At 44.6% G+C, this 20,442-nt stretch overlaps 1 protein-coding gene and 1 long non-coding RNA gene across 4 annotated transcripts; one reads left to right on the top strand and one right to left on the bottom strand.

Annotated features, from left to right (window-relative positions):
• Positions 1 to 960: 960 nt before the first annotated feature.
• Positions 961 to 20,264, top strand: LOC6595298 (mucin-5AC). 3 transcript variants are annotated; one of them, XM_026994783.1, is made up of 4 exons: positions 9,786 to 9,914; positions 11,573 to 12,137; positions 12,203 to 12,710; positions 19,519 to 20,264. In XM_026994783.1, exons 1-4 carry the CDS (start codon positions 9,875 to 9,877, stop codon positions 20,002 to 20,004), a joined length of 1,599 nt encoding a protein of 532 aa, XP_026850584.1. In that variant the 5' UTR covers positions 9,786 to 9,874; the 3' UTR covers positions 20,005 to 20,264. The 3 variants fall into 3 exon arrangements, with proteins under 3 accessions (XP_026850583.1, XP_026850582.1, XP_026850584.1); XM_026994781.1 differs by lacking the exons at positions 9,786 to 9,914; positions 11,573 to 12,137 and adding an exon at positions 965 to 3,936; XM_026994782.1 differs by lacking the exons at positions 9,786 to 9,914; positions 12,203 to 12,710; positions 19,519 to 20,264 and adding an exon at positions 961 to 3,936 and having other exon boundaries at positions 11,573 to 11,591.
• On the bottom strand, positions 8,226 to 8,843 carry LOC113567330. Its single transcript, XR_003409409.1, has 2 exons — positions 8,530 to 8,843; positions 8,226 to 8,474 (listed from the first exon to the last, which is right to left on the bottom strand). It is a non-coding gene; the product is annotated as an uncharacterized LOC113567330 (long non-coding RNA).
• Positions 20,265 to 20,442: the final 178 nt, after the last annotated feature.

Here is a 20,442-nt window from a genome sequence, read left to right as displayed (position 1 = left end):
CTCTGGCACAAGGATAACCTAAGGAAAGCTCTCTTTGTTTTCAATTCGTGACTGCAATCGAAATCATTTTCGTTTTTGAGACAGCCAAATGCTACCATTTTCCCTCTTTTTGGGGACCACGTATTCGTGTTTCTTGTCATTAGCAAAGTTCTGTGGGGGTAATAGCAGCAACCCCAAAACATGAGACGTCTGTCTGTGCACCTACTATATATCTGTAGTATATGCACAAGATTGGTATAAACATAGTACTACATGTACATATGTAGACCGGTTCTTTCTTGGTAGGTTTTCGTGTGGCTGTTGCCGCAGTTTCATTTGCAGGAACGTACAAATGTACCTGCACGAATGTCGTTGGTCTTTGTTCCTGTCATTCAGTCGGTAAAATGTTACTCTAGGGGGAGGGTACTCCCACTGCAGTGGGCAGTGGGTGTGGCGAATCGATGCCGCAACACCAGCCGGGCCCGGCCAGCGAACAGCTGATTGCACGCCAGACGCCGGCCATACTTGTTCCAAATGCCAATCAATGCACTTTTGGCCATGTGCCAAGTTTCTCTTTGGAAAATCGGGAGAGCGGGAGAGCCAGAAAAACGTGAAGTAAGAAGTGAGAAAGCACTGAGCCTCGACTCACTCGAACGTGTAGAATAATCAATGAAAATGTGCAGTTGCCTAAGTTGTCTAAAATCTGCATGCAAGATTCCAAAAATCATTTAATTCCATGCAGTAGAGTTGGTACTGTCGCTGCCCCCCGCACACCCACACAATCGCACTGTCCACAGACACAGACACAGCCACAGCCACAGACACAGATACCAGATACAAAGCAGGTACCGAGCACACCGACAACAAAGTTGAGCGAGCGCTTAGCTGGGGAGCACCAACTCTTGGGGCTGTGCTGTGCTCTGCTCTTTCATCGCATTTTATTTCTGTCTCTTGTGTAAAGCGCAACGTCGAGCGGACACACAGCTACAGTGCCGAGCCGGTCAGAGCAGAGTGTATGTTGGTACGGGGTACGTTCACGGAACGGGTGTGTCTGTGTGTGTGTGTGTGTTTGTGCGTTTTCGTTGTGTGGGCCTGTAATTTTCAAATCGCAAAGATGCATTCTTTGATGTTTGCTGCCACAACATCCGATTTCTGATTACTGATGCACATGCCCTGCAACGCGAATACAATTGAGATGTGATGGTACTGTGATGTGCTAAACCTCCTCCGTCGATCAGATCAGATCACATCAGGTCATGCTTCATGCTCTATCTGTCACCTCTCTCAAACAGGTCGGCTTAGCGCTTCGGTTGTGCGTGGGTGTCAGTGTGTGTTAAATAAATTAAATATATTGAATAAAGTGTCCCAAAACGGCAGAAAACTCGAAACAGGAATGTCTCGAGCTCTCAGGAGCTGAGAGTTGCGTGGAACAGCGTGTAGCGTGTGTGAGGAAATCAGACCCGAAGTGAAACTGCAAATAACCGTTAATTGGCAACGCCATTCTGGAAAAAATTCACAGTTTCGTGTGTGCCTGAGTGTGTGTCTTGTTTTTTTTTTGTATTCCCTTCTCATACTAAAGTTCCCAACAACATCATCCACTGCAACAGCAACAACACCAAAGCGTAGTTTCATGTTTTGTTTCCCAATTACAGTTTTTTCCGATTGAAGCAACATACATAATTACTGCATGCTTCGATATTCGATTACATTCGATTGTCACTTTCGCAAACGAAACGAAATATAAAAAAAAACAAAAAAAAACCTTTCACTTTAAAACCCATAGAACGAAACGAACCCAAAGTGCTACCCTACTTACCGCAAAAACAACCAACAGGCGAGCCGCAAAACGAAAAAACGAAAACGAGTTTCCAATAAGGCAGCCATATTCAATATCGTATCGAATAAGCATCACTAGGAGGTATCCAACTAGCACCGTTGGACCCGTTGGATCGTGGCCTATATTCAAAATAGATCATCAGCAGCAGCAGCAGCTGCAGCAAGCTGCAACGGGCTGCAGGCAGAAGAGAGCAGAGCAGTGCAGAGCAGAGCAGCATCTACCTAGTGCCGCCGCCATGTGAGAACTTAGTCCAAAGTCTAAGAGAAAAACTAGTTTCCCCATTTGCGCGCTTATGCTAAATAATAATAATAAATAAGCGAAGTTTGTTGTTGACGGAGTTCGGTGTACGCCAGAGACAAGAGACAGGAGACGAGACACAAGAGACGAGAAACGAAAGAGTGACCCACAAATACTGGTTTTCTTCTGCGGCCTGCGTGAGAACGTGCAGCAATGGCCTCAACGGCAGGAACAACGTTAACAACGGTGGTTAAGCGGCCTGGACCGCCAGTACCACCAAGACCTAAAACAGCAACAGCAACAGCAGCAGCAGCAGCAGCAGGCTCTCCAGTGACAGCTCCAGCAAATAGTACTCCTCCAATCATACAAAAGAAGCCCACATTCGTTAGCCAACTGAGTGCTGTGGGACGTACCCTGGTTTATAAATCGCCAGCGTTGAGTGTTCAGAAGAAACAGGCTCAAACGCAGACCCCAACATCGGCGGTGGCTAAAGTCTCGCCAGCAGCAGCCCCAACACCAGCTACCAAGCCACTGAAGCTGCGCAAAGCTCCCGATGTGCCCACAGCCAAGCCCAGGGACAGGGACCGGGAGAGGGCATCGATTAGTCCGGCAGTAGTCGTGACTGTCAATCGTCACAAATCGATGAGTGTGGGTACGGCGAGCGCACACACCACTCCCCTCAAGGATACTCGCTTAAGCCTTGGCAAGGTGGATTTCGAGAGAGCTGGCCTCGGGCTGCAGGCCACATCCCAGCCGCTGCCCAGGCCGCGCAAGATCGTTCAGTTGCCAGTGGCTACGCTGGATGTGGAGGATGTGCCAGCGTTTGTACCGCCACCGTCGTCTACGCCAGCTCCCAGTATCTTTCGGCGATCGAAAACCACTTTGGATACCTTTCAGACGGCCACAACAGCCTCCAACAGTGGGGGATTCCTCGGTGGCCGGACCGTGGAGATCAAGAACAATTTGAAGAATGCTGCGGAGCGTCTCTTCTCGGAGATCATCATTAACCAGAGTCAAAAGCAAAGCGTGGCCGATACAACGATCATAACCAAACACGAGCGTGCTATACAACATCAAGCGGTGCTACAGCAGAACCAGACCTTCCAGACCGTCCAGGCACCACAGACACCGCAGACACCGCAGACACCGCAGACACCGCAGACACCACAGACACCCCAGACAAACTGCATGCGCATCAACGTCAATGGGAACTACGACAAGATCCTGGTCAACAGTCGCTCGAACACGAACACTGTCAAGAGTTCGATTAGCGTGGGGAATACTCCTGAGAAGAAGCAGGCCTTCCACGAGCTGCTCATTTCCGAGTTGGCTGCTATGCGCAATAAGTCCTGCTCTCTGGAGCAGCTTCCCACTAAATCTTTGTCATTGGGGCCTGTGGGCACACCCACACCCACACCAACAACAACATCTACGCCCAGGAAAGTGATATCACGTCATCGCTACAACTCCATTGATGATGCCGATGATGCAGAGGACGTGGATGCAGACAATGTAGAGGATGCAGACAGTGACGGGGATGAAGAGCACACACTTACCACCTATTCGGCCAACAAATTGGGCAAGGAAAACGCCGAGATCGAGGCTGAGGGTTCATCTTCAGGAAGGAAGCGTTGCCCCTCGGGCTGCTCCTCAGACTCGTCACCGTATGGGACAGAGCGGTCGCAACGTATCCGTACCTCAGACTGGATCGAGGTGGGCGACAATGGCACACAGGTCACGCTAACCAGTTGCCACATTAGCCTCGAGGACTCTGGCATGGAGGATGAAGAGCGGCTCGACGATATGTCCTCATCGGGCGTTGGCGATAGCTGGGATAGCGTCAAGGAAGCAGAGAGCGAAAAGCGTTCTCGCAGCGTAAAACGGTGAGTCACAAGATCAATTGAATTCTAATTAAGTGGCTCGGGGAGGCTTACAGATAAATTAAATTAAATTATTCAGAATCTGAGTCAGTCAGTTCTTAAGGGAACTTCTCGTCTGGTAATAAAGATGCAGTTCTTGTAACCCATTTTTTCCGGATTCGCTAATGAACTGCCGCAGTGCAGTGTTTTCCCTGAGTTTCACTAGGCTTTTACTACTGACACGCTTTTGCAAGTATCTCTATCTATCTACCTATCTATCTAACTGCTCTCTGTGTGCATTCCACGAAAGCTTTGAGCACTTCCATATTCGTATCGTATCTCTTGGCCCATTGTTTTTTTGGCTCTCATCTCTCGCAAATGGCTGCCAGAGTGAGATCTCGATGTGAGCTGGAGTAGAGGTTTGTTTTACCTTAATTTGTGTGTGGTGTGTGGTGCTGACATCATTTTGAATGTACTTTGTTGCATGTTGCAAATTGTATGTTGCATGTGTGAGCACTGCGCTTCATTGCAGTTGCAACAGCAACAGCAGCAGCAGCACACTTTGCAATATTTCCGACTAATACTACCTAAGCTTTATATTTTGTAGGTATATTTGTATGCGTATATTTTCTCGTAAATATTTTAAAAGCAGAATTGAACAACAAAAAAACCCGTTTTCAGTTGAGTTGTCGCTCTTTTGATATTCAAAGTATTTGTATTTTAGCTGCGTATACATTCATTACACTATATATGTATGTATGTATGTTTGTTTGTACAATATTTACATATAATTATATATATTGTATGTACCCATGTACGTACGTATTCATACGGCAGTACAGTACGTGTTTGCGGTGCGGTGAACAATAATGATTATCGTGACTCACATTGCTTGGCATTTGCGCGATCGCACATCGCACACACGACCAATTTACGAGGGTATATCGTATCGTTTCGTATCGTATCGTATCGTATCGTTCACACTGAAGTATGAATACTCGTACGTACACAACGGTGCATTTGCTTATTCACACGAATCACACTCCCATAAACTTGCCCAGAGAAGTTGCCATGGCATGGTATGCTCTCTGTGTGCTCTCTAGGGTGATGATTACTCAAAAGCTGACAATTCTTCGCTGTGGCTATAATTTGTTGTTTTCTTTAGAAAGTTGTGAAATATTCATTTGATATGATCTGCGATATCTGCCATTGAAATATTCCATTTTGTTCTGTTCTCTTTGGAGAATCATACGTACATATCTATAACGACGTCTGACAATTTGTCTGATTAACACATACACAGATTGTGGCAAATATATTCTGGAGACATGGAGTTCTAGGGCGCTCCAATGCTTCTGCAGGGGAAATCCAGGCTATTGGCTTTCGATGATATCATTGAATTGAGATTAAATCACACAACAGTGGCGACAATCAACTCGATCCGACTCTCCGTTGCTCCATTGCTCCATTGCGCCCCCGTTGCGCATTTTTCGATAAAAATGTATTTCTCTTTATCTGCACGGGTATATATGTATGTACATACATAGGTATATGTATAATTATGTAAATATTTATGTAGGCATATTTGAACATTCATATTTTTTATCGAGAAGTAATTTCACCTACTGGGAAATGCCAACGGTAAATTGCGTCTTTCGATTGAATGAAATAAGCTCTAACACACGTACTCTGTATGTGTATGTGTCTGTGCATGTGCATGTGCATGTTCTTGTGCTTGTGTATGCATGCATATGGCAGTGCAGCGGACAACCGTTGAAACTTCGTCGCGCGAGCATTATAAAATAAATTCAATCGCAGCGAATGGAGAGCAATTGCAGCACCAATCCAACATGTTGCCGCTGCTGTTGTTGCTTTTGTTGCTTTTGTTGCTGCTGCTAGGCAATGCTCATGCTGATGTGTCCGAAGTGGTTGCCGCTTCAACTCCAATTTAATTGCATAACCAGTGCCGTTGTCAAGAATTGTTTACCATTTCCGCTTTTTCCGGTGCACCAGAGACAGAGAGTCTTTCGAAGAAATAACTCAGATTCGGGAGATCCCCCATTCAATGAATGATTTCCTTTGACAGGAGGCGAGTGTAGAATGATAGGAATGAGCTATAGCCACATTCGATTTGGTTTCGTGTTTACTGTAGAGCTTTGTGTGTGTTTATTTATTTATATAGGTCTCTAATGGGGATACTGTTGTTGTTTTCGTTGATTTTTAAGTGCTTAAATATTCGGTAGCTCGACTCAAGGCTCTTCCGTGAATGGAAAAGACTTAAAGAATGACTTCTGATACGTATGATCGGTTGAATACAATCCTCTGCAGAGATATCTAATAGCACAAAGAACTTACTTGTAATCTTGTAGTCGGTATACCCAAAAGGAAAGGCACTGAAGCAATGGTTCACAGCTATTTGAAACACCTTCAACTAAGGTTACAGCTGCGTCTGCGTCTGGGCCATCCAGCCAGCCAGCCAGCAGTCGGGTATGTCTCTTTTGGCTGGTGGATCAGATGTTCCACAGACGTCAGGTTCTGTGCTGAGAGTGTGAGAACCGTTAAAGTACGCATGGCCAAGTGACTCGGCAGTTGGCTGGTCGCGGCCCAGCTGAGCTTTTGACTCTCTCACAAGCGCAAGAGTGGATTTTTGGTGTGTTTCCATTCCTACATGTTTTAAAATGATGCGACAGATATTTCAGAGTTCAACTACCTTGAGTTCTGGTTGTGTTAAAGCGATGGACATGTCGCAAAGGGTAGTACAGGGTAGTACACGTCGACTGTAGCAGAAAATACTTTCTAGACGAAGGAATAACCTCATTTGTCGTTTCTTTAGCTAACCAGGAGACGTCTCAGTGCTAATTTTAAAGTAAATACTGATTCCGTGAGAAATAAACCAAGGCAAAATATGCGGAAGAGTAGCCTGGAAGCGTAACTGGACCTGTAAGGCAACCTGTTGGATGTGGATGTGGTTGTGGTTGTGGCTGTGCTTGTTGCACACAGGAGCGTAGGCTGGCCAACAAGCGGGCTTACATAAACCAAAAAAAAAACAAAAGCGGATTTTGAATTTGGATACTCTTATTTTTATTGAGAGACTCGGTCTGGCATTGGTACAGGCTCTGGCACTGGCATGCGCTCCTCTGGGAGTTACAAGATCGGAGTGGCAGTAACCGGAAGCAAGTCAGCACTGGACTGGTGAAAAATGTTCACAAAATTCACAAAAATAATGTGCCTACTATAAAAACCTCCAACTTGAGGAGTATTCAACTTTCATGCCTCGCAACGAACAGAATTGTTATGTACTCTTATTTAAAGCGACAAGAGCGTCGAATACGAGGTGTATGAACACTTTCTCTACAAGAAAGGTGCAAAGGGTCATTCCAAGATCCCCGCTCTTTCTGTGCTTCTTTGTATCTTAAGCTCCGTTCGGGGTCTGTCAAGTGTACGGACTCTGTAGACGCTAAAGGACTGGAGAGAATGCATTGTTGTACGCACAAAATAAAACCTCAGCTATCATGGCCCATGGCTATCCGAACAGTTTCTTAGCCATCAATAGACCGCGATGAAGCCATGACGCGATGAAGCGGTGAACAAGTTGCATAAATTAAGGTGGCACAGCTCTGGGCAGGGCAGCCACTTGCTCGCAGCGTTCTACTAACCAGGCAGGAATCCAATCCAATATAATCCGACAAATTTCGCTTTTCGTTGTGTGTTTAAAAGAGAAACCCGACCCAAGACTAATCGCGATGCCGTACAGCTCGGAGCTGGGTGAAAAAAACACACAAATTTATTTGGGTAACTAAACCGAGCCGAGCCGAGCCAGAGCTCCATTCGGGGCTTATTTGCATGAGATTGGTATTGGATTGGATTGGTTTATGTTGTATGTCTGTTTATTTAGAAACTAGAAAACAAACCAAAGCCAACGGAAATTTATGGTCTATGCAGTCATCAAATGCGGCCAGTTGTGGTTGGTCTGGTCTGGTCCGCTCGTTGGGCATTTGAATGAAAGCGAAAACGGTTCCATATGCGCCATTTCTTTCGTTCAGAGATCTAGGGAGTGGCAAGGGCCACTGCCACTTAGTTGGGCATCGGGCGTCGGGGATCGGAGATCGGGGATCTGCTGCACGTAGACTGCGACAAGTCGTGAGTACTGATGATGACAACAACGATGGAATGGAGATACTACGCGTACTTTTGTTCACCTTCTCACTTAATTTGTGCCGAATACGAGTCGCGTATACTGCACGAGGAGTAGTCCGGCGGAGGGGGCTGCGGATACAATGGAAAATTATGCCTCATTAGAATGCGTGAGAAAGTTACAGTGAGAAACTTTGCTGGAACTTTATTGTGTCTTGTCTCCATTGAGTCTCTTCCAATTTGGAGCCGCTGGCATTAGTCTTTCTGCTGTGCTGTGCCGTGCCCTCATTAGCTGGTGTTTTAAGAAAGAAAGATATGAACATAGTATAAAAGCCAAAAGTGGTCATAGCTGCTATTTAAATCGAACTCCTCCACCATCTCCATAGCTCCATAGCTCCATAGCTCCATAGCATGTTTGGCTAATAAGACTGAAGAATAAACCGAATACGCCTTTTGTTAAGCCTTAAGCGTATACATATTTACTTGCAGCCGGGTGCCGGGTGAAATTTCTGGGTCAAGAATTGGTATTATGATCACGTAGGTTGCTTGTCGAGAAATCGTCAGATTTCGCAGTGGCCCAAGTGGCTCTTTAGCTCTTCGGCCGCCGGTAATGGCATCCTGTACCGACCCATGCCAGTGCGTGGCATGCCCCGATTTGCCACCTGCGCGATGCTATGCGATTGTCTGCACTATTTTCGATTCGTTCAACGTCGCTGGCCGATAGGCGATAGTGCAATGGAACTGTAGCGTAGCTCTGCGATGCACAGCGGATGTCGCAGGCAATGCAGAGCACTTTTTCCTGGTTTATATTTTTAGAATGCGACATGCCACGCCACACGTCGCATGCCACGCTACGCCGCATGCCCCCAATTCGCTTTGGTCTCGCTTTGGGGCGGGCAAGGCTAAAGCATCCCAGTGGGAGGGGAGGAGGGGGACAAGTTGGGCAAATTGGGGTTCCACTCGACATATTCGAATATTTCTGAATGAGCGAAAACAAGGCGGCGCTGCGCTAGAATTTTATGAATACTGCCGCCTCTATCTGTGGCTGTGTCTGTGTCTGTGTCGCCTGCCCTTTGGTCATGGTAAAGAGCTGCCAGATACAGATATATTATTTTGTGTCGTGCCATGTACATAGATACATATGTACATATGTAGTACAAGAGGAGCTACCTTTGTCAGCAGCCGAGCAGCGTGAGAGTGTTTTCTGTGTGACTCTAAATATATCCATCGATCTGCTGATGACAGCCGGTCCACCGGTACACCCGGTACAGGGTGGTCGAACATCCATCATTCGAATCGAAATCTACGACTTTGAAGCTTTTGTCGCCCATGAAGCACCTCCCCTCCTCTATCATCCATCTTTTAGAGTAGAGTCTTTCTTCTATTTGCGAATGCAAACCCTGTTCGCCAGTTTAATTTTATTATTAAATCAATTTACGCATTTCATACAATATATATTTTTATCTTTGTCTTGATGTCTAATTCTCGAATGGAATGGCTACATTGCATCTGTATTCCGTATTCCGTATTCTGTGTGCTCACAGATCTTTCTCTCTGCTCGTTTTTCTATCTCTTTATCTCTGATCTCTGTTGATATTCTTGCCTGTCTTTCTTCGTGTGCTCTCTTTGGGATTTGCTGGGATTGGGTGATTTGAACGTGGCCAAAAGCAGCCAGCGTTTGATTTTTAGTTGCACGCGAATTTCTGAGCGCTATCAAGCAAAACAGAACAGAACTGAGCAGAACAGAACAGCGAAACTTACAGCGAATTAAAGAAACAATTCGAGTCTTTGTCTTCGCGCGAAACGGAACTACAGGAACATCGATTATATGTTCATTTTTCCCATACTGTTTGTACAAATTTTTATTTGTGAGTACGGACTACCGACGACCCTTGACGAGAATATACATACATATATCGTAGTACATACTCGCATACGCTGCTAAAGTGTTCAGATTAACCAAATACTCGTGCTCGTACTCGTACTCGTACTCGTTCTCATCTGTGATAAAATAAAATATGTTTTGGTTCCGTGAAAGAACTATAAAGATTATTCGTGTCGTGTCAATTCAATTGTGATTGCTGCCGATTGCCTAACAAATGCTGAAGCAAATGCTATTTTAACAGCCAAAGCCTGTAGAAATATGTATATAAATATAAGTTTATAAATAAACATATAAATATATGTATGTTTATTGTAGTGTTATTCATGTTTGTGCAAAGTAATATTCGCTGAGCTGACCTCTAGCCTTGGCGGGGGCATAAAAAGGGCTCCTTGGAAATTGCCTCGCAAAGATCATACTGTGTAATTGGTTTTCCATTCCAATACAGGAGTTCTATTCATTTGTTCGTTTGTTAACCTGCTTCTTGTTGTCCATTCGATTCATAGTCATCCACACAAATCATCCAAAGTATTCGTCCGCTTTTGGCTACGACCATTTACTGACTTGCTGAATATTTGCATAAATTAATAAGATATTGAATATTGTATTGCATGTGGGCTGATGAATTTTGTTGAATGGCGAGTCAGCTGTGGATCGTAAATAAAGAGATCTCCTACGAGAGCCACCCGCTTTAGTGTTTAATGAACTACTGAACTAATTAAGACACAAAGGATTTGATTCACTTAATTTATGTTACACATTCAGTCAGAGTCTATTCTTATGGCTTAGTTGTTGCTTTTGCTTTGCTGAGATTATGATTGAAGGTAGTCATCCCTCTCACAGAGTAGCCTAGCCCTAGCCATAAGAAGTGAGGTTTCACGTACTCGCTCTCCTCACTGCTAGCTCTGTCCCCCCTTCCCGTAGATACTGAGAACCGTGTTTTGTAGTTTCATGTTACCCCATTCGATTTCCCACCATAAATTGATACAACTTTAATGAGTATATGCCTTCTGTTTGTGGGTCGAAGACCCAGCATTCAATGCGTCTATTGGTAGCAATCGACCGCTAATCAAGATTATATTGCCTTCTTAACTGTTTTATATTTCTTTGAGATGTGGTTACTGGTTTCTGATTTCTGGTCTCTGATTTGTCTGTTAAGTGGGTCAGATGCGATCGATGCTTGTTGCCGTGCCGCTGTTGCAGTTAAGAGCCTAAGCAAAACGCGTCTAGCATTGACAATGCTTGTCTCTCTGGCTGTTTGGCAGCTTGGCTGCTTGGCTTCTTGGCCTATGATGCAGTTGGCTCTTTAACAAATCTTTGAACTCGTTTGCTAGCGTTCTAAAAGCCATAAGTTGATGGCCTTCGTGGCTGGTTTGTTGCTTGCCTTATGGATATAAGCTTACCTTTACGTGAAATACATATATTCAGTCCTATGTACATACCATACCATACCATACCATACCCTACATAGTTTCTATGTGCTAATTTTACAAATTGAAATATCATTGTTTGCTGCGTGTTTTCTGTCTGTGTTCCTTGTTGTTTATTGTGTTGCTGCTTCCTTTTCTGACAGCGATTCCCATTCGAAAAGTAAGAACTGTCGATATCCAGACATAGTATTTACCCACAATAAACACATTGCAGCTAATGTCATAAGTCGTTTGAAGCGCACCTTAAGCGATCGAAAGTCAGCGAGAATGTCCGAAGACCTGGACGATTTGTTTCTGTCGCCCATACCGGCCCCCTCGGCAGCGGAGCTACAGCAGTGCATCTTGTTCGGGTTCCGGCGTCGCCTCTGTCCCACCCAAATAGTCGACGAGTGCCGCAGCGCCTTCGGGCCGTTCGCGCCGAGTGCTCAGTATGTGGCCCAGTGGTACCAGCGCTTCCAGGACGGCTTCTTCAATACGAACGAAGATGAGCACGAGGACGCGGATGCGGATGCACCCACACGTGGGTGTGGCCAAACGCCAACTACATGCAGCGACTATGACGACGACGAGGTTCCGGGCATACTGCCCCTTGTCTTGAATGATATCGGGCACTGCCATAGCCCCAACAGACCTGTAGATATCAATGCAGATGAGGATTTTTATAAGGATAACAATGATGATGATGATGATGATGGTGATGGGCATGTTATTGGTTATTGGCAAGGTTATGGCTATTTGGGTGGCAAGCGAAGGTATAGTTTATCTAGGTCTATAGTCGGGTTGAACTTGCTCCGATCTCCCCGGTCTGACGATCTCTCATTTCTTCTTTCTCTTCCCGTTGCAGTGGAATCTCCATCAGTGCGCTGCCACCCCTGCCGAAATCTCTTATTGGCTTCAACAAACTTCTCGGCTCCGATTCGGGTCTACTCCTCAGCGATGGCGAGGCAGTGGAGGCACCGCCGGCGGCCCCGGAGCGTCTCAACAACAACAACAACAACAACAACAGTACCAGCAGCAGCAGCGAGACGAGCCAAAAACATACGAATATAGATATCAATTTGGGCAGGCAACATAAGAGGGAAACAAATGATAATAACGACAATAAAATTGATAAATCGACGCCGACGGCAGCGCCTGTAGCAGCGACAGCAGCAGCGACAGCGACACTTGAAATCATAACTCCGTCAAATGTATGTGCAAACGGAAACACGACCGTCACGACGACATCAGCATCCCCTCCAGCATCAGCAGCAAAAACAAAAGCGACGACGACTGTTTCACCTGCGAAAGAAAGCCCCCATCTCAATGCCAGCACTTTGGATGACCAGATAGCGACGCTGCGAAAGGAAATGGTAAGTTCTTAAAGGTCAAATCAAAAGGGTGAACAACAGATCCCTTTTACCCTTATCCGGCTGAGGATCGGGTCGGACAATAAGTATGAATATTCAAATCGAAAAAGTGAAACTACTCGGACGACAGAAACTACAGAAATGAAAACATCGGTCGGCTTCTGTCGTTCCGTTTCGTTCCGTTCCGTTCCTGTTGCAGGTTGATTTATTTATACATATTGTAGAAAAGAAAGTTATATTTTGACCCCGAAAAGAAAAGTTCAATCTTGGCTAGCCCACAGTCTTCCATAGTCCATCCACTTGAAATTAACGGCCAGGCCATAATATATGTTTTAAAATCAGACAGTGCAGAGACAAAAGGAAAGGGAGCTGGAGCTATCAATTCATTCATGTCATATTGGCAAAGAAATTATCTTCTTGGCATTTAGCAAAGAGAAACAGATACAGATACAGATACAGATACACAACCTTAAACATTTCCAGAGGGCTGCCTGACATTTTGCCAAATTTCGATTTGCGATTGCAAACAATTGCTCAAAGTTGAAAGCACAGGCGCACCATTTACGAGTTGGATTCAGTTCAGTGCTGAGGCAGAGACTGAGACTGGGCTGAGTAAATGGGTTGGACGATTTAAAGTAAATGTCAATTCTGCCGAGGCCCTAGAAAAATGGGTCGGGACTTACTCGCAGCAAAGACTAAACAATAGCTGGGTCAGAGACGAAGTACAGCCTAAAGAGAACTGATAGAACAGCTTTTTAGTCCCTCATGCAGCATTTTGGTATTGTACAGTCTTTGCTCGTAGTCAGAATCAATGGGAGAATAATATTATACGAAAATCGTATTATCAGGAATGTTAATCGCTTTTTACAGCCGGATCTTGGATCGGTTAAGCCCAAATGTCAGTTGTTAATGTCACGCACAAAGTTGGTCATACGATCTGTTGAACCTGTGATCGGATGCTAACATGTTTGGGGACCAGTTTGGGCCAGAATTCGCCAAGTTTTAGTGATGTAGTCTGATGTAGTGATATCATGATTCCCCAGTCATCAATTGAATAACTTAAGACAATTGCAAATTGTGTATGTTTTCTGCAATCGAACTGGGTTCTGGGCGATTCAACTGTCGTATATATGTATGTATAGCCGAAGTACTTATGGCTATATATATTATTGGCTGAACCTTTCACATTTTATGCTCGCCACCAGAGGCATGTTTTTCTATACATATATATATATATATGTACATTTATAAGAACCTGTTTAAAACTGGCTCAGTCTCAAGCCAGGCGTAGGTGTAAATAGTCTTTAGTCTGCCTCGCGTTGGGAGCGACCATTTTCCGTTTGTATTCGAATTTTAAACTTCTGGAAAAAATAGTCTGTTTTCGTGCTGCTCCGATTTAAACGTCCATTTTGGTGGGAACAATCGGAAATAAACGAGAAAAAACGTGAAGCTTAAACCCAAATGCAATGCAATTTGCATGTCAGCTCTCAGCTCAGGTTGTGCAATATTGCTTGAGACTTGGGTTTGGCATTCGGCTTTTAGGAGCAGGGGCAGGAGGCAGGGGCAGGGGCAGGGCCTCCTCCTCAGGTATAAATTGATAATTTGTTGTAACTTTCATTAGCAATTTTGTGGCATAATTATGTTACAGTAAGTTGATACGTGTCTTCCATCGATTACTTTATATTTTTGTTTCCATTAGTCCTTTCTTTTTCTGCTCTGTCTGTTGCTGTAGTTGTTGTTATTGTTGTTGTTGTTTCAAATACCAAAAGATACCGCCGCTGGCAACACCAACGCGCAAGCCCAATGACACTTTAATTGGTCATTGTATTTACCCAACGCCAACCATTTGGCCAACCATTTGTTGCAGTTGTTGTTGCTCAGCCGTTTTAATTTATTCGTTGCCACAATAACGATAGCGAGGCCTTGCTTTGGCTTTAACTACTTTTCGTTCAGTTTATTTGCTATGAGTGCGAGTACTCCTTGAAAAAGGCATACCGCGACCCCTGTTTGGGAGGGAATCGTACAGGAGGAATCATTATCCTCTCATTCTACTTATGGCTAGTAACGTTTTTGATAGAGATAGAGATAGAGATAGGGTATTTACTTGCTAGTGCAGCCACGAGATATTGTATGTATACCTACCTAGTGTTTTTCAGTTTTGCAAATGTTGCGGTCGGTTGATTAACGATTCAAGCTCTCTGATCGGCCGGTCGGTCGGTCGTTCGGTGGGTGTGTTTGTGGGTATGAGTATAGGTATAGGTATAGGTATGGGTATGGGTATGGTGTGTTTTGCAATTAAGCTTTGTGTTAGCTTTTGCTTTCGAGTGCCGAGCCGATTCAAGAGTCAAACAGCTGCTTAGTCAACTTATGATACCACTGCGGCACTACTCGTATGTTTTGGCCGACTTCCATCGCCATTTGACTCTGTAGAGCCGCTTTTACTTATTGTAATTGCAAAAACTGAAAGTAAACGAATGCTGAAGGTCAGTGAGGCAGCAAAGATTATTAGATCAGGTTTCAAAAAATGCCAAGGATGAATTATTGTTATACTCGCGCTGCACTCCAAGTGAACAGAAATTCAGAATAGCTATCCATAGATATCCAAAGAATGAAATCTAGTTTCACAAGGTTTAAGGTCAGTATGTATCTGTTTATGTATAGGAAACACAAACAGCAGAACTCCCCATAGAAATACATTCAATGGCTTGATTGGCAAGTAAAATTACGCTGAATTGTTACCGCCACAATCACCCATCAGCCATCACCCATCGCCATCTCCGTCACCATCTCTAATGTGTACTCGTACAACGATGAAAATGAAGTAATAAACTTTGGTTAATGCAATCCGACGAACGCATCAAAGAGAAATAAAAAGCACACAGCCACAATGGGAGAGAGAAAACAGGAGTAACACTAATCAGCGCATGCGCAGCGCAGCCATTAAGCGCCGAAGCAAGAAAGCAAGAAAAGCAGAAAAGCAAGCAGTAAACCGAGTCAGCTTCAGATTCAGCTTCAGCTAATTTATGTTGTTTTTGTTTTATTGTCTTGCTGCGGCTCTGGCTGTTGCCTGTTGCCAGATGCCTTGGTTATGCCTTGGTTATGGCTGTAAATTAAATTTATGAACGCAAAAAACAGCGGCAGCGGCAACGAGGAACAGAGCCACATTAACTAAAGCCAAAGATCCATCCGACGCATCCGACGGGGCAGTTTGTGAGAAGAAATGCATCAATGCATGAAATGAGTTTTTATGGCTTACATAAAATGGCCTTGAACGCACCTCCGCCCCGTATTCTTTCTATATTTCTATCTTTCCATCTTCCCATCTTCCCGTCAAGAGAGCTGAGCTGTGCTTTGGCAACCTATCAAATGTATCTTGGTTAGCTAAGACGCGGTGGTTCCACTTGTTTCACTTTATTTGGCCAGATCCCCAAGAATGGAAGCCACTGGTCGTCAGTGGTCGTCAGTGATCGTCAGTGGTGTGGAACATCAAATGGTATGGTTCTGTGTGCCGTGTGCTGTAAGCTGTAACCGATGTGATGCGTGTAATACGCAGTTGGATAATTTGCGTAGCTCAAGCTCCAGTATGCTTGCTCAAGAGTTTACTGAACCCTGTTTCACTGGGACGGTCTTGCGACCAAAGTGGTGAAATTTATGAGTGGAGTGGAAACACCAGCACCGCTAATGGCATCCACCGAACTTGGTTAAGGTTAAGGTTAAGTTCTAATAACGTAGCTAGTCCGGATCGTACCAGACGATCTTTACGATCAACTCCGTTCTTATTTATGTTTTTTAATTATTTCCATCTGACCTAAATCCAAATGCACATATATACATACATACATAAGTATTGTAGATGACATAAGCAAAGACCATAACCATAAACGTATCCAGGAAACAAGTTAATTCAATCTTTCCGCAATCGGAGGTAGTCATTTTTGGACACTTAACGTGTTCACATTTATCGCGTTTGCTTTTCGCTTTTCGTTAGCGTTGGAGCTGGAGTTAGAGTCAGTGTCAGGAGAAGAAACTAAAACACAGTTGTTTTTATGTCTATTTACGCTACAATAATCTCTGAGAGCACGAGTAGTCAGGGCTAAGTTGAACACCCCCAAATAATTGTGTAAAAATGCTTCAGACTGTAACACATTCAGCGCCAAGGCGTGCCTATAAATCAGCTTTTAATCGTCTTTGAAATCAGCTCCATCTGCAATCGGTAATCTGTAATCGGTAATCAGTGATTACCAAGCAAATTAACATTCACTTTTGCAGTTTTATAGTTTAAAATCAAAACAGAGGCGGCTTTTTATGTGCTCAGGAATTGCAAGTGAAAGTTCAACTATGGCTCTAGTACTGCGGCGACAAGCCTAGATATCAGACCAGACCCACACCACAAAATACTTACAGTTGCACAAAAATTATCCATATTTTATCCTCTCAAGAAACCCAGCTTCTGCGTCCAGTATCTCGACTCTCCCAGAATGTTTTTCACGTTCGCTTGGAATGGCATGTTTTCTTAGCTTATCATCCACTTTGTCTGTTTGCCAATAAAGCATTACATCATTTCGTATTGCAAATGCAATGGAGAAGCAAACCTGTCCGAACCACTGACTTATTTATAGCCCGGCTCAGTGTTTGACTACCGCCAACGATACGACAGGTTTTCCATCTGATGCCGGCTGATGCGTCTCTAAATTGCAGCAGAAGGAAAAGCTAGCTTTCGATTCGACGATTCCTGGCACATCCCTTGCATATCGCAGCAGGCATATCGTGTCGCAGGAGGACATATCAAAATGATCCTTATATGTATGTACATACATATGTACACGGTAGGCATATGAGGCTAACGAAGACTCGTTCCAAGCAGACAAACAAATATATCATATATTGTTCCATTTGTATCATATATAGTTGATTTACTGATGGCCCAGGCTCTTCCGGGTTGCTCCGCTAATTGGAAAAGGTCATCCGTCACAGCACAAATGTTTAATGTCCAACTCAGTAGCTGGCTTCCTGCCTTCCAAATCTTCAAAGTCTAAAGATAGAACAGAATCTTGCAGTTGCAGTTGCAGTTGCAGTGCATCGCTGGGGCAGAGACAGGGACACGGACTGTGGCAGGGGCAGGGGCAGGGGCAGCCTTGTCTGGCGTTCGCTGCGTTCATTGCCATTTATTATTGCTGCCATCCATGAAATACTTTTACGGCTTCGCTTCGGCTTCTGTCCCTGTAAAAAAGAGGCACACACACCCGTACCCCCAATATAACCACTGGAAGCATCAGCAAGCGATTTTAGCCCAATGAGCTTAGCGTTAATTAAGTTTTCAACATTATCGATTTTCGATTTTGTTTTATGGCACTTAAAGCGTCAAACGTTGGGCGTTGCACATTTGCAGGTGCATTCCGTGTAATTAACAATACACTAGAATGGATGGTATGGCGACTTTTATCTCTTTCAATGTAGAGGACCTCTGAGTGCTGATTACCTACTGCTTCTGCTACATATGGTAAATATTTCTGCATGTGATATGGGATTATTACCACACAAAGCCACAAAACTCCAACTTGGATGGGTCTTCCGCAGTGTTGATTCTGTGACAGATTCTGGAGCTATTCTTGCGAAGTTATTCGTGTTCATTCAGTTATTGCGTGCGAAGTGTGTCAGCTTCTGGAGCTACAGTAATGCCTCTATTGTAGCACACCGCCCACGCAAATTCTAAGCCTTTCTCTCTGCACTCGCGGCGGGTTACGGGTGACGTCTGAGGCGCATGCAAATTAATCGCAAATTAACATACATTTGTACTCGTGCGAGGTTAGGCGTGGGAAGTCGATATAAATGGAATTGTGTTAATAGCATTAGCCTGGCCTGACCTGACCACAAGCTACAGATGCAGCCACAAGTTCTACTAGGTCAAAGCATTGTAGCTACATATTTGATAATTGCTGAAATTGTATAGGTTGTCCAAGGTTGAAAAGTTAACTTTTTCTTAATACACAAGTATATATGTAATATGGTATCAAACGTTTGATCGGCGCTCGCTACCTCTGAAAGCGAATACATTAGCATCCATTCCAGTGGGAGCTGTGATCTGGGAGCTGCGATCTGGGATCGGGGGGCAGGCTGGGGTTGCATTTGGACTTGGAGTTGGGGTGATGCGAAGCGAAGGCTTGAGCGGATTTGGTTAATTCCACGATACGCGGCAACGTTGAACGACTGGGGCTGAAAGTTGTGCTGCTTTTCCTTTTGAGCGCGATATTATGCCGCGATATTAATTGACAAATGAGATTTTTCCTTCCTACTCGACAGCGGAACAGCGACAGGGGAACTTTCATTTTGACCACAAGCCACAATCCACAAGCCACAAGCTACCAGCGTCTTGCCAGCTCAACTCAGCTCAAACGAAAAATACAGGCCAAGGCTGCATTCATACGCAAATGAAGAGACGGATGGTAGGAGGTGGCGTTTGGAGGCATCCAGCGGCATCGTCTCCAGCTGTCCGTTTGCCAACATTACTCGTAACTGTCTTGCCGCCTTTTGCAGTGTGTCTGTCTGATGGGTGCTTTATCTAGCGAAGAGACAGGATAGGTCAAACTGCCCCTCAGTCCCCGTTTCCTGTCCATTTCCATCTCCATCCGATTACTCCTGACAGGCCGGCAAAAAGATTGATAGATCCTGGAAAATGTGTTTGCAAAATAAGGTTTACTCTAACCACAATAAAGGCTAATAATACATAAATATGGATAAGATGGCAGCCATCTTTTATTGTAATTATGTATTTAGTTGCTAATAAGGTTTAACTTTTGTTGCTTTCTTCTAGAACGGACTGCGTCAATTGGATCTCTCGTTATTGTCACAACTGTGGGTGCTGAACGAGTCTATACAAGAGTTTCGCGCCATGATCGAGGAGCAAGAGAACGAAGATGAGGACGAGGAGGAGGGTATGGGATTGGGTGCTAATGATTTGGATGTCCAGAGGCATTCGCCAACGCCTTCATCGTACGAATCAGTTAGCTCTGAAGGCGGTGGAGATGTTGCCTCAGATGTTGTGTTGTCTGCAACAAAGGCAAAGTGCCTTGGCACCATACCAAAGGTCATAACCACACAGCCGAAAATTATTAGGGAGCTGATCTCACAACAGCACCAAGAGCAGCAGCCTGATGCGAAGCAAAAGCCAGTGCCCAGAATGCGGAGCGCACCACCTCCGCCCCCACATTCTGCCCTAGCCCTAGCCACATCCACATCTACATCCAGCATTGCGGCAACGACAGAGCGAAAACCGACTGCGCCATCACGACCCACATGATGTTACCTCACAGACTTCCTCGCCGGAGTCAGGATGGTCATGTGCAAGGCGATTGTGAACAACGGGCCGCAGTCGTCATCCTTCTGTAGCGCTGGATCATCCCTTGGACTCGGTGTGGCAAGTTTGTCGGACCAGAAACATTGATTGGGGGGTGGCTGTCTCATGCGTAGTTATATGCCCTGTAATTGACGAGATAACTGATCATACGTTCTTAAACGGGCTATTTCTCATCGCAGTATTTCTTGAAATCTCGTTGAAAGTCCTATGAATATTTTCGAAACCGACAAAAACAGCTTTTAAGTGATTTCAAGGCAATACAAAAATAAGGCATAACATATTAACTTACCTCAATACGAGTATAATCAATATAATCCAACCAGCCCAACCTAATCTAATCTAATCGGTAGAATCTTTAAGGCCAAACTATAGGCTCTCGTG

Source organism: Drosophila persimilis, unplaced genomic scaffold (assembly GCF_003286085.1).
Source record: "Drosophila persimilis strain 14011-0111.01,24,50 unplaced genomic scaffold, DperRS2 tig00000000-arrow-pilon, whole genome shotgun sequence".
Classification (NCBI taxonomy): Eukaryota; Metazoa; Arthropoda; class Insecta; order Diptera; family Drosophilidae; genus Drosophila; species Drosophila persimilis.
Note: the sequence above shows the minus strand (reverse complement) of the source record. Positions and strands in the feature narration are given on the sequence as shown.

What these genes read in the sequence shown, in the direction of transcription:
- LOC6595298 (XM_026994781.1), top strand. Translation starts at nt 2,267, where the DNA reads ATGGCCTCAACGGCAGGAACAACGTTAACAACGGTGGTTAAGCGGCCT. An exon ending in CGTTCTCGCAGCGTAAAACG is followed by an intron (nt 3,937 to 12,202) that starts GTGAGTCACAAG and finishes TTCCCGTTGCAG; the next exon opens with TGGAATCTCCATCAGTGCGC. An exon ending in CGACGCTGCGAAAGGAAATG is followed by an intron (nt 12,711 to 19,518) that starts GTAAGTTCTTAA and finishes GCTTTCTTCTAG; the next exon opens with AACGGACTGCGTCAATTGGA.